Raw genomic sequence first — 13,628 nt, 5'->3', positions numbered from 1 at the left:
ATGATGGTGGGGGATGATGGATTTCTTTTTCTGTGGTCATTGATTATGTTGCCAATCAAGGACTTCTATTTAAACTAATACAGTTTCCAAGTTGAATTAGCTATTGATTACATTTTGAGCTTTTACTATATATTGTGAGAATTGAATGGAACTTCAAAATGGCTTCAGCATATAAGGCTCTTTATATCCAGCCATCATGTCATAAAATTTTACCAGATTAAACTTGCAAATTGATGTTTGTATTTATATCTAATTCTATGCCACCAGATTAATTACAATGACTTTTTTTTACCGACTTTTCAGAGCTTTCTAAGTGTTGTTCCCTCTGCACGAAATTGAACTTTTTGGTATTTAGTTAAAGAATCAAGAGTTGCCAGAATGTCTAAAAAGGGATTGATGGAGCAGGACTTAAGTAAGCTGGATGTGACAAAACTACATCCACTTTCGCCTGAGGTGATATCTCGTCAGGCGACAATAAACATAGGTTATCTTGTTTTGATTATACTTTGAATTGATTTATTTGCTATGATTATTGTTACATCTTTCAGTTAGTCTGTTTACAGTTTACTTATCCCGCCTCGTTAACTTACTCCTCTTAGGGACAATTGGTCATGTGGCTCATGGGAAGTCAACAGTTGTTAAAGCCATATCTGGTGTCCAGGTATATCAATCATTTTCTTGATCTTTAGAGTTTAGAAATGCATGCTTGTTTTGGCATTTAAAGTACTGTGAGGATCCGAACGATTCATTATTTAAATTCAAAAATGTCGTTTGGATAGATAGGAATTGGGCCATATATTGACTAGTTTAATTACCATGGAATATCGCCAGTTTAAGTAGTTTTGATATTTTGATGGTTGCACTTGTTAGAGTACATCACCGTCTGCTAAAGTTTATGTTAGTGTAACTTTTAATGATTTGTGATTGTTTTCACCTGGGTTCCTAATAAATTATGTGTTCATATTCATACATCTTGGGTCCTATATGCTAAAAAATATTATGTATGAATCGAACTTCTTTCAATTTGGAATGACTTTTACCTGCAGACTGTCCGCTTTAAAAATGAATTGGAACGCAATATTACCATCAAGCTTGGATATGCCAACGCAAAAATATACAAGTGCGAAGATGATCAATGCTCTCGACCCATGTGCTACAAGTAAGTCCGGCAATGCTGATGTAACGTACCGTATTTTTAATATACTTAAAATTTACGAAAAAATAAAAATTTTATTAAATAAATAATAAACTTTCAAATTGCGATAAGATAATCTGCTCGTCTGAAAATATTTGAAATGAAAACAATTACAAACAAAGTTTGTGAAAAGTAATCGTTTAAACATTGTAAACAATCTCATGAAAATCAGAGTATTTGAAACAAGCATAAAAATTTCTTAAAACGTAAGCGGTCCTCGGGTTTAGCCTCCGCGCAGACCGAGCCAACTCACTGATCCCTACCCCTCGTCTCCTCGTACTCGTCGTCACCTGCATCGATCAAGTCTAGTGAGTCTAAAGACTCAACATCTATAAACTGAGAATAACAAATAATACGTAATAAAATCACATGCATTTTAAAGTAGAGCGTACATACTTGAACTTGAACTTACTTGCATAAATATACACGTGCCATCGTATCGTAAAACTTTTCATAAACATGCTTGTATCATACATACTTGGAAATACATATCATCATCATTTTGCGTAGAGATATGTTTCAAAGTAAGTGACCCATACATAAATGCACTTGATCAGACTAAACCACAGTATTGAGCTGGCAGGGATGTCCACTGCCGCATACATGAGATCCCCGGTCATGCTTTATCGGGTGGATTGGTCCCTGGTCATGCTTTACCGCTTTCCAATCTTGATCTAAACCTGGTCATGCTTTACCGGGGTGGAGAGGTCACCGGCCACGTTCACCGGCTTCCAAACCCTTTCAAATTTGGTCACAAGACATTTAGCACACCTAAAAAATAAAACATTTTCTTTTGCACGTCGAACATACTTACATGGCGTTGATGGATTCGTTGGATCTCGTTTGGGGCCACTGCTGCACATACTAACACAATTACATGCACATAATTTCCATAATTTAGACGTAATAGTCGTGCTCGCCACCCGAAGTAACAATTGACTTATGACGTTCTGAATCACTCGGGACTTGACCTCGTTTAATCATCGTACTAAACCATGACATCGAACCCCGAAACAACCTCTACATCAAGTGTGTACATTTTCCCAAACATGGAAGACGAGGACCTAAATATAGTGGTTTAAAAATCATGGACAAGCGCCTAGGCGCTGGACAATACTGTGCTGCGGGCGCTAGCAGGGCCGCAGCCCTAGCACAACGGCGCCACAGTGGCAGCGCCGCGGCGCTAGTGTTGCGCAGGACCGGGCACTGCGGCGCTCCAGCAGAGCGCTGTGGCGCTAACCCTGCGCACATGCACACAATGAACGTATTTTTGATGAACTTTCTATGCCATGCTCAAATGACTCGAACTGATGCAACGAGACTCATCCTAGGACGCTATGGCAATTATTCAACTCACACAAACGTCCCAAAACAACGACGCACCTCATACAACGCAACACAACCCGTGAACACAAACTACACCAAAACGCTTCCTACGACTTCTAATTTAACCAAGTGCCTAACGACATGAAACGAAGCTCCAAAAATCGTCCACACATCATACTCAATATACCTAAACGCAGTAGGGATCACCCGGCGATTTTCAACGAAGCCTGCAACAAACAATTCTCAAATATACGTCAAGAACACATTTTCATAAAATCATAGTTTGAGTAGTCACACGAGAAAAATCATAACTCACTCGTTTCTTGTCCAAAAATTACGAACTTACTGTCAAATCGAAGGTATTTTTCTAGAAAATCAACCGAAAATGAACAATACACGAAATGACAGCAACATCCGGTTTTGCGATCTAAAAATCATTTCGAATTCAATCCAACTAATTTTGCTCAAACTCTTGCGCATCGTACATGAATTTATACACATAATAAACATCAAAACATATACTATGACGAGATCGATGTATAAACGAAAGAATATACATGACTTGGATCTTTAAAAACTCACGATACGGCGATACCGAAGCGAAGAGAATGCAAGGGCCGAGTGCTTAAAATCAACGAGGTTGCTGAAATAATTTGAAAGAGAGGGTGGCTGCTGGAGAGAGTAACAAGAACCTTAGCTATCTCTCAAAATAATGAAATGAAAAGCCAATGAAATGTGTGTGTATGTATCGTGAATGTGTGTGTGAGTGTAATAGTGTGTGCACGTGTGTTTTAGGTAATTAGAGAATAAAATATTGCTTAATTAGTAATTAACAAATTAATTAAATTTTAATCCATACTAATTTAACAAATCCCTTAATTAAAATAAAATACACAATTGATAGACTTAAAAGTTTTAAAAATCTTAAAATCACCGAATAAATGAATTAGGCTTTAAATACTTAAAAACTAAATAAATCATTTAAAATGCCCATTTCCTAACTTTAAATAAAATACAACATTTTAAAAATCGCCAAAATCGTCGTCGGTCTCTTTTCCTCGATCCCGCATCAGATAATCGCCTGAAACATACAACTCAAGGAAACATTTTAACGTGCATCAAATAAACATAAATAATTTAAAATAATGCAAATTCATAAATCATGCACCGCTAAAATCATTTTAAACTTAAATAAATAATTTAACAATTTAAATAAATGCATGGGTTTTACGTATACTGATTTTGGGTTCTACAATTTCTCCCCCACTTAAATAAATTTCGTCCTCGAAATTAAGTCTTACCAATAGTTCCGGGTAACGATTCCTCATGTCTGCTTCGGTCTTCCAAGTGGCCTCCTCCACTGATTGATTCAGCCACGGACTTTGACCAACTTGGTTACTTTGTTTCGAAGTCTCCGCTCCTGTCTGTTTAGGAATTGGACAGGTCTTTTCCTCATACGAGAGATCTGGTGCCAACTGCAACGGCTCAAAACTCAAGACATGCGAAGGATTTGTTATATACTTTCTCAGCATTGAAACGTGGAACACGTTGTGTACACCAGCCAGATTCGGCGGTAGGGCTACACGATAAGCGAGTGTCCCAACCCTGTCAAGTATTTCGAAGGGTCCAATGAACCTCGGACTCAGCTTGCCTCTCTTCCTAAACTCATAACACCCTTCATAGGTGCTATCTTTACGAATACGTGTGATCTCCTACGGCAAACTCAAGATCCCTTCTTCTCTTGTCAACATAACTCTTTTGACGACTCTGAGCGGTCTTCATCCTGTTTCGGATCTTGACCACCATATCTGCAGTCTGCTGAACAATCTCTGGACCAAGTTCTGATCTCTCACCGACTTCATCCCAATTAATCGGCGATCTGCATTTACTCCCATACAGTGCCTCGTAGGTAGCCATACCTATAGATGATTGGAAACTGTTGTTATAGGTAAACTCCACTAGAGGTAGCTTTGATTCTCAATTCCTCTGGAAATCGATCACACAAGCTCGCAACAAATCTTCCAATATCTGAATCACTCGCTCAGACTGTCCATCTATCTGAGGGTGGAAAGCCGTACTAAATAGCAACTTTATCCCCATGGCTGCATGTAAACTCTTCCAAAAAGACGATGTGAATCTTGGGTCCCAGTCGGACACGATAGAAACTGGGATCCCGTGCAATCGAACTATCTCGCTGATATAGAGTTCTGCATACTGAGTCATGGAGAAAGTCGTCTTCACTGGTAAGAAATGTGCAGTCATGGAGAAAGTCGTCTTCACTGGTAAGAAATGTGCTGACTTAGTAAGTCGATCCACTATAACCCAAATGGCATTGGATCCTCTGACTGACCTCGGCAAACCAACAACGAAATCCATGGTGATATTCTCCCATTTCCACTCGGGGATAGGGAGCGGCTTAAGCATTCCTGCCAGCCTCTAATGCTGTGCTTTCACTTGCTGACAAGTGAGACATTCAGATACAATGCGGATGTCCCGCTTCATCCCTGGCCACCAATACAGCATCTGTAAATCCTTGTACATCTTTGTACCTCCTGGGTGGATAGAATACGGTCTGATCGAATCAACACTAGGCACCCACATCCTTCCTCTGTATTTCACAATACCATCAGACACTGTGTAGAGTATACTGCCCTTGGCTTCATCCTTCAACCTCCATTTCTGTAGCTGATCATCTGAGGGCTGACCTCTCCGGATTCGGTCTACCAAAGAAGACTGGACTGTCAGATTAGACAGCTTGGGAGCTCTGCCCTTGGGATGAACCTCAAAGCCGAACCTCTGAATCTCTGACTGAAGAGATCTCTGCGCTGACAGCTGTGCTATAACTGCTACTTTCTTGCTCAAGGCATCTGCCACTACATTAGTTTCCCTGGATGGTAGCTAATTTCGCAATCGTAGTCTTTCACTAACTCCAACCACCGTCTTTGTCTCATATTCAGTTTTTTCTGCATGAAGAAATACTTGAGACTCTTGTGATCAGTGAATATCTGGCATTTCTCGCCGTACAAATAATGTCTCCATATCTTCAACGCAAAAGACAACGGCTGCTAACTCGAGATCATGAGTCGGGTAGCTCTTCTCATGCGCCTTCAACTGTCTGGAGGCATAAGCTATAACCCGATCATGCTGCATCAAAACTGTGCCTAAACCGAGCTTAGAAGCATCGGTGTACAACACAAAATCGCCTTGCCCTGATGGCATGGCTAAAACTGGCGCTGTAATAAGAGCTTGATTCAAAGCATCAAAGCTCTTTTGACACTCATCACTTCAAATGAATGTAGCATTCTTCTTAGTCAATGAAGTGAGTGGCACTGCAATCGAGGAAACACCCCTGAATAAATTTTCTGTAGTAGCCTGCCAAGCCTAGGAAACTGCAGATTTCTGACGCATTCTTCGGCTCAACCCATTCCTTAACTGCTGCCACCTCAGCTGGATCCACTTCAATGCCGCTACTAGATATTATATGACCCAAAAACGCTACTTTCTTCGACCAGAATTTACACTTACTAAATTTTGCAAACAACTTGCAACTCTGCAAGACTTGCAAAACTGTACCCAAATGCTGACTGTGCTCCTCATGGCTTTTTGAGTAAATAAGAATGTAGCAATGAACACTTTGACGAACTGATCTAGGTAGGGCTGAAATACTCGATTCATTAAGTCCGTAAAAATTGCTGGAGCATTCGTCAGTCCGAATGGCATTACTAAGAACTCGTAAAGCCCATATCTGGTTCTGAAGGCTGTCTTATAAACATCTGCATCTTTTACCTTTAGCTGATGATACCCAGATCGTAGATCTATCTTAGAGAACACTGTATCTCCCTGCAACTGATCGAATAGGTCCTCGATCCTTGGTAATGGGTATTTGTTCTTGATCGTTACCTTGTTCAGTTCTCGGTATCGATACACAACCTCATGCTCACATCATTCTTCTTTACGAAGATTAATGGTGCGCCCCATGGTGAAAAACTAGGGCGAATGAATTATTTATCTAGGAGCTCCTGAATTTGCTGTTTGAGCTCTAACATCTCAGCTGGAGCTAAACGGTACGGTGCCTGGCACAAGGTCGATGGCAAACTCCACCTTTCTCTCTGGTGGAAGGCCTGTGACGTCATCAGGAAAAACGTCAGGAAAATCTCTGATTACTGGTACATCAGATATCGACGGAGTGGGTGCGTCAGGCGCTGAAATAATACTGGCCAAGAAAGCCCGACACCCCTTAAGAATAAGTCTTCGTGCCTGTATACAAGAGATCATGGGAGGGAAACTTCTCTTTCTATCCGGCTCAAAGAGAAATTACTCCATGTCTAACGGTCTTACCAACACTGATCTTTTCTGAAAGTCTATAAGAACTCTGTTCTTCGTTAGCCAGTCCATTCCCAAGATAATGTCAAACTCTGGCATCGGCAACACAATCAGATCGGCATACACTAGGTGGCCCTGCAGTTCAAGATCAATATCTCTGACCACGCTAGTAGCTAATAATTTCTCCCCTGATGGGACGATCACTGAGTAGTTCACGTCTAGTCCAATGGACTTGACATTCAAATGACTAGCGAATGTCTCTGAGATAAAAAAGTGTGTGGCCCCGGAATCTATCAAGGCCTTCGTGACTACTCTCTTTATAAAGATATTTCCAGTCAATAGGGTCGTGTCTGGGTTCGCCTACTCTACCTGCATGGCGACACTCTCCACTGGGTCGACTGCCTTCACTGCGGGCAGTACTTTAGCACATGATCTCTGGCTCCACACTTGAAGAATGAAGCATTTGCCCGATCCCCATAAACACTGTCCCAGATGCTGGCAGTGCCACTTTGGGCACACTGGGTACTCACCAGGCTTCTGTGGAGCCTTTGGCTGAGAAGTAGGACCATTGCCTTTCGTCGTACCTGAAATGGCCTCTTCCCCTGCTGTCCCTGGAAAGGCCTCTTAAACTGAGGTCGCTGCTGCTGCTGACGTGCCTGATAGGGCCTCTTGCCCTGCCTATCATTCTCGATGTCCCTCTGGTCCTGTTCTGCCGCCAAGGCTCTAGATACAGCAACGACATAGGTAGTAGGACCAGCCACTCGAACATCTCGGCGCAAGATCGGCCGTAAACCGTCAATAAAATGCATCAGCTTCTCCCGAGCATCATTCACAATCAGGGGCACAAAGTGACACCGTCTCTCAAATTTCCTCATAAATTTTGCCACACTGCTGTCTCCCTATCGCAGCGTCATGAACTCCCTGGTCAGGCGGGAGCGTACTTCCTCAGTGAAGTACTTGGAGTAGAAGACCTCCTTGAAACCAGTCCAAGTCAGTGTTTGCAAGTTCACTGACATAGATGCGCTCTCCCACCACAGTCTGGCGTCTCCTGTCAGTAGGAAAGTGGCACACCTGACACTGTCTGCATCCTGCAGCTCCATGAAAGCAAAAATTACCTCGATGGACTTAATCCATCCTTCTGCTATCATCGGGTCAGTAGTCCCCGAGAACATCCTCCTAAACCTCTCATAAACCGCTTCTGATCTGGGCCTCGTCCCTGTATACACTGTAGCATTGTTCCCCCCAAACTGTGTGAATAATTGAGTCATCCCTGCAAGCATTTGTGCCTGCATATCTGGCGGTGGAAGAGGAGGAGTGGCCTTTTCCCCATCATGAGGCTCTCTATCCTCATCGACTGCTCCACGCACAATCCTACGTCTGGGTGGCATACTGTTCCAATATTTATCCAACACCTAAACCCAACATGCATGAACATAATATCTATATCATAAGATGCACGTCATTTAGACTTAAACATGTACATGCTGAAAACATGACTTTGATGCGTACTACATGAAAGAATTTAAAATTTTAAAACTTACAAACTTGAGGTGTGACTTCGTGAGCTTCTCGCAACTGGCAGTAGCCATAATCATTTACAAGAATACCGCTCTGATACCAACTGTAACGTACCGTATTTTTAATATACTTAAAATTTGCGGAAAAATAAAAAAATTCTTAAATAAATAATAAACTTTCAAAGTGCGATAAGATAATCTTCTCGTCTGAAAATATTTGAAATAAAAACAATTACAAACAAAGTTTGCGAAAAGTAATCGTTTAAACATCGTAAACAATCTCATTAAAATCAGAGTATATGAAACAAGCATAAAATTTCTTAAAACGTAAGCGGTCCTCGGGTTTAGCCTCCGCACAGTCAGAGCCAACTCACTGATCCCCACCCCTCGTCTCCTCGTACTCGTCCTCACCTGCATAGATCAAGTCTATTGAGTCTAAAGACTCAACATGTATAAACAGAGAATAACAAATAATACGTAATAAAACTACATGCATTTTAAAGTAGAGCGTACATACTTGAACTTGAACGTACTTGCATAAACATAGACGTTCCATCGTATCGTAAAACTTTTCATAAACATGCTTGTACCATACATACTTGGACATACATATCATCATCATTTTGCGTAGAGATATGTTTCAAAGCAAGTGACCTATACATAATGCGCCTGATCAGACTAAACCATAGTACTGGGCTGGCAGGGATGTCCACTGCCGCATACATGAGATCCCTGGTCATGCTTTACCGCTTTCGAATCCTGATCTAAACTCGGTCATGCTTTACCGGGGTGGAGAGGTCACCGGCTTCGTTCACCCGTTAAAATTTGATCACAATACATTTAGTATACTTCAAAAATAAAACATTTTCTTTTGCACGTCGAACATACTTACATGGCGTTGATGGTTTCGTTGGATCTCGCTTGGGGCCACTGCTGCACATACTAACACAATTACATGCACTTAATTTCCATAACTTAGACGTAATAGTCGTGCTCACCACCCGAAGTAACAGTTGACGTATGACGTTCTAAATCACTCGGGACTTGACCTCGTTTAATCATCGTACTAAACTATGACATCGAACCCCGAAACAACCTCTACATGAAGTGTGTACATTTTCCCAAACATGGAAGACAAGGACCTAAATATAGTGGTTTAAAAATCATGGACAAGCGTCTAGGCGCTGAACAATGCTGCGCTGCGGGCGCTAGCAGGGCCGCAGCCCTGGCGCCGCGGCGCTAGCACTGCGCAAGACCGGCACTGTGGATCTCCAGCAGACGCTGTGGCGCTAACCCTGCGCACACCCACACAATGAACGTATTTTTGATGAACTTTCTATGCCACGCTCAAATTACTCCAACCGATGCAACGAGACTCATCCTAGGACGCTATGGCAATGATTCAACTCACACAAACGTCCCAAAACAACGACGCACGGCTTCCTACGACTTCTAATGCAACCAAGTGCCTAACGACACGAAACGAAGCTCCAAAAATCGTCCACACATCATACTAAATATACCTAAACGCAGTAGCGATCACCAGGTGATTCCCAACGAAGCCTGCAACAAACAATTCTCAAGAATACGTCAAGAACACATTTTCATAAAATCACAGTTTGAGCAGTCACACGAGAAAAATCATAACTCACTCGTTTCTTGTCCAAAAATTATGAATTTACTGTCAAATCGAAGGTATCGAAAAGTACTAAAACTTTTCCAGAAAATCAACCGAAAATGAACAGTACACGAAATGACAGCAACATCCGGTTTTGAGATCTATAAATCGTTTCGAATTCAATCCAAGCGCATCATACATGAATTTTTACACATAATAAACATCAAAACATATACTATGACGAGATCGATGCAAAAACGAAAGAATATACATGCCTTTGATCTTTAAAAACTCACGATACGGCGATACCGAAGCGAAGAGAATGCGAGGGCCGATCCGGGACGAATTGTGGCACGATTTGCTGCTAAAAATCAACGAGGTTGTTGAAATAATTTGAAGGAGAGGGTGGCTGCTGAAGAGAGTAACAAGAACCCTAGTTATCTCTCAAAATAATGAAATGAAAAGACAATGAAATGTGTGTGTGTGTGTGTGTGTGAGTGTGATAGTGTGTGTGCGTGTATTTTAGGTAATTAGAGAATAAAATTTTACTTAATTAATAATTAACAAACTAACTAAATGTTAATCCACACTAATTTAACAAATCCCTTAATTAAAATGAAATACACAATTGATAGACTTAAAAGTTTTAAAAATATTAAAATCACCGAATAAATGAATTTGGCTTTAAAATACTTAAAAACTAAATAAATCATTTAAAATGCTCCTTTCCTAACTTTAAATAAATTACAACATTTTAAAAATCGCCAAAATCGTCGCCGGTCTCTTTTCCTCGATCCCGCATCGGATAATCGCCTGAAAAATACAACTCAATGAAACATTTTAATGTGCATCAAATAAACATAAATAATTTAAATTAATGCAAATTCATAAATCATGCACCGCTAAAATCATTTTAAACTTAAATAAATAATTTAACTAATTAAATAAATGCATGGGTTTTACGTATACTGATTTTGGGTTCTACAGCTGATTTAGTTTATTGATGTGAATTTATTTCCTGGTTCATTTAGTTAATAATAATAATTTCTATTTCTTTTCAGGGCATACGGAAGTGGAAAGGAAGACAGTCCAATGTGTGATGTTCCTGGCTTTGAAAACAGCAAGATGAAATTACTTAGACATGTCTCTTTTGTCGATTGCCCGGTAATTTTCCTATGGCTATGTGATGGTATTTGTGAACCAAATGTTTCAACTGGGATTCAAGTATATTTATATTAATGAAAAATGTTATGATGCCACAGGGTCATGATATTCTCATGGCTACAATGCTTAATGGTGCAGCAATTATGGATGGAGCTTTACTTCTTATAGCTGCCAATGAGAGTTGTCCTCAACCTCAGACGTCGGAGCATTTAGCTGCTGTTGAAATTATGCGTCTTCAGCACATTATAATTCTTCAAAATAAAGTTGATCTAGTTCAGGAAAATGTTGCCATCAACCAGCACGATGCCATTCAGAAATTCATTCAGGTTGATTGATGCGCGTGAATGCGATTCAAATTTCATTGTTGTAAACATTTAACATTGTTTTCCATATTTCTCTACAGGGAACTGTTGCAGATGGTGCACCAGTGGTACCAATTTCTGCGCAGCTGAAGTATAATATTGACGTTGTAGCTGAATACATTGTGAAGAAAATTCCCATTCCAGAGAGGGACTTCATTTCACCACCAAATATGATTGTAATCCGGTCCTTTGATGTCAATAAGCCTGGTTTTGAAGTTGATGAAATTCGAGGTGGTGTTGCTGGTGGAAGTATTCTGAAGGTAGATTTTCTTTTATTAATTATAACTTTGAAGAACAAAAATTCGATTGCTTCCACATTCTTTTATCCTTATAGGACTTGCTTATTCAGTTTTTCTTTGTGAGTGCTAAGTTTTCTGTTAGTGGCGATTGTTTACATGTAGTTGAAATGCCTTGAAAGTGGTCTTTCAGTAGGTAGATATCATATTCAGTTTATCATTCATAGTTTCTCCTCCCAAAAGCTAAGTCAGTGGAAGGTGGGACCATCCATAGTATTTATATTTAACACTTCTCTTCTCGCGTAAGCTAGAAAGCGAGGTGTATCCAAGATGCATATGGTCAAATGGAGAGAAAGGTCCAGATATGATCATGACTTAAGGCCATCTTAGTGAAATATGATTGGAATTGTGTACGCAGGATTCAAACTCGTGAATTGATAAAACGAAGAATCCATCTTTACCAAACATTGAAATTCATGGCAGTCGGCACAATTATAATGTTTATCCTTTAAAGAAACAATCACTCCCATACGAGAAGTAAACTCGTGCAACTTAATTGGCCAACTGACACAATATGATAAAACTGTCGAATTACTCTTGCAGGGAGTTTTGAAGGTAAATCAATTTATCGAGGTCCGTCCAGGTATTGTAGTCAAGGACGAAAGTGGAAACATAAAGTGTACCCCTATATATTCCAGAATAGTCTCCTTATACGCTGAGCAAAACGAGTTACAGTTTGCCGTTCCTGGAGGCCTTATTGGAGTTGGAACGACCATGGACCCTACACTTACTCGTGCAGATAGGTTGGTTGGCCAGGTTCTTGGGGAGGTCGGGTCACTCCCTGAAGTGTACGTTGAACTAGAGGTAATTGTCAGTACTTCAGACATCTCCAACTTCTTGGCAAATTATGTTTATGCTGTATTTTCCTGATTAAGTATAGCTTTTTGCATGTGACATGTCATCTGAAATCCCATTGAATACAAGTGCTTTTACTGCGCAATTTACTTTACTACAGGTTAATTTCTTTTTGCTGCGTCGTCTACTGGGCGTTAGGACAAAGGATACAGAGAGACAGGGTAAAGTCTCGAAACTGGCTAAGGGAGAGATCCTTATGTTGAACATAGGATCTATGTCAACAGGGGCTCGTGTTGTTGCTGTCAAGAACGTTTTTGCAAAACTACAACTCACTTCCCCAGTGTGCACCAGCAAAGGAGAGAAAATCGCTTTAAGTCGTAGAATCGAGAAGCACTGGCGTCTTATTGGCTGGGGTCAGATTCAAGCCGGTATTACTCTTGACATCCCACCCTGCCCCATTTAAGTGAACTATCTGGTTTACACAAGAACACGAAAAAAGCTGACCGAGGCAAGAAAAATTGAGACAGATGTGGGTAGCCAGAAAATTGCGGGGAACATTTTTTGTTCGATGGAAGTTGATGTATTGTTTGGATTTTCGGATACTCTTTTTTTTTTTTTCCGTCATGACACGATTTTTCGCATTTGTATTCAGTTTTGGAGTCGGTATTGAATCTATTGATACATTTTGAATGTTGAGTTCTTTCTTTGGGCATAATATTCTCAACCACCATAATGATAAATTGGAATTTTAAGGTTTTGAAACATGAACAATTCAATTTAGATCATGAGAAAAAATTTCAGTTCATACATGTATCAATGTCAAAAAAATTAATTCTATAAAATTGAAATTTCATAGTCGGGTGATATTGGCGCGCGGAATCATCTCAAATGAAATTTAGGCAATACGGGTAATTTAGATAATACACATGTTAATATGTTATATTTTAAGACAAAAACTTGTGTGAGACGGTCTCACGGGTTGTATTTGTGAGACGGATATCTTATTTGGGTCATCCATGAGAAAGTATTATT

At 40.2% G+C, this 13,628-nt stretch overlaps 1 protein-coding gene across 1 annotated transcript; it reads left to right on the top strand.

Moving 5' to 3' along the window:
* Window positions 1-293: 293 nt before the first annotated feature.
* Window positions 294-13,286, top strand: LOC140979343 (eukaryotic translation initiation factor 2 subunit gamma-like). The gene is made up of 8 exons (XM_073444696.1): window positions 294-484; window positions 600-661; window positions 1,047-1,159; window positions 11,041-11,143; window positions 11,242-11,469; window positions 11,547-11,765; window positions 12,345-12,605; window positions 12,757-13,286. Exons 1-8 carry the CDS (start codon window positions 379-381, stop codon window positions 13,057-13,059), a joined length of 1,395 nt encoding a protein of 464 aa, XP_073300797.1. The 5' UTR covers window positions 294-378; the 3' UTR covers window positions 13,060-13,286.
* The last annotated feature ends 342 nt before the right edge of the window (window positions 13,287-13,628 follow it).

This window comes from Primulina huaijiensis, chromosome 6, assembly GCF_012295235.1.
Source record: "Primulina huaijiensis isolate GDHJ02 chromosome 6, ASM1229523v2, whole genome shotgun sequence".
Classification (NCBI taxonomy): Eukaryota; Viridiplantae; Streptophyta; class Magnoliopsida; order Lamiales; family Gesneriaceae; genus Primulina; species Primulina huaijiensis.
This window is presented reverse-complemented; position numbering and strand designations above follow the sequence as displayed.

What these genes read in the sequence shown, in the direction of transcription:
- LOC140979343 (XM_073444696.1), top strand. Translation starts at nt 379, where the DNA reads ATGTCTAAAAAGGGATTGATGGAGCAGGACTTAAGTAAGCTGGATGTG. An exon ending in TCTCGACCCATGTGCTACAA is followed by an intron (nt 1,160 to 11,040) that starts GTAAGTCCGGCA and finishes ATTTCTTTTCAG; the next exon opens with GGCATACGGAAGTGGAAAGG. An exon ending in TCTCTTTTGTCGATTGCCCG is followed by an intron (nt 11,144 to 11,241) that starts GTAATTTTCCTA and finishes ATGATGCCACAG; the next exon opens with GGTCATGATATTCTCATGGC.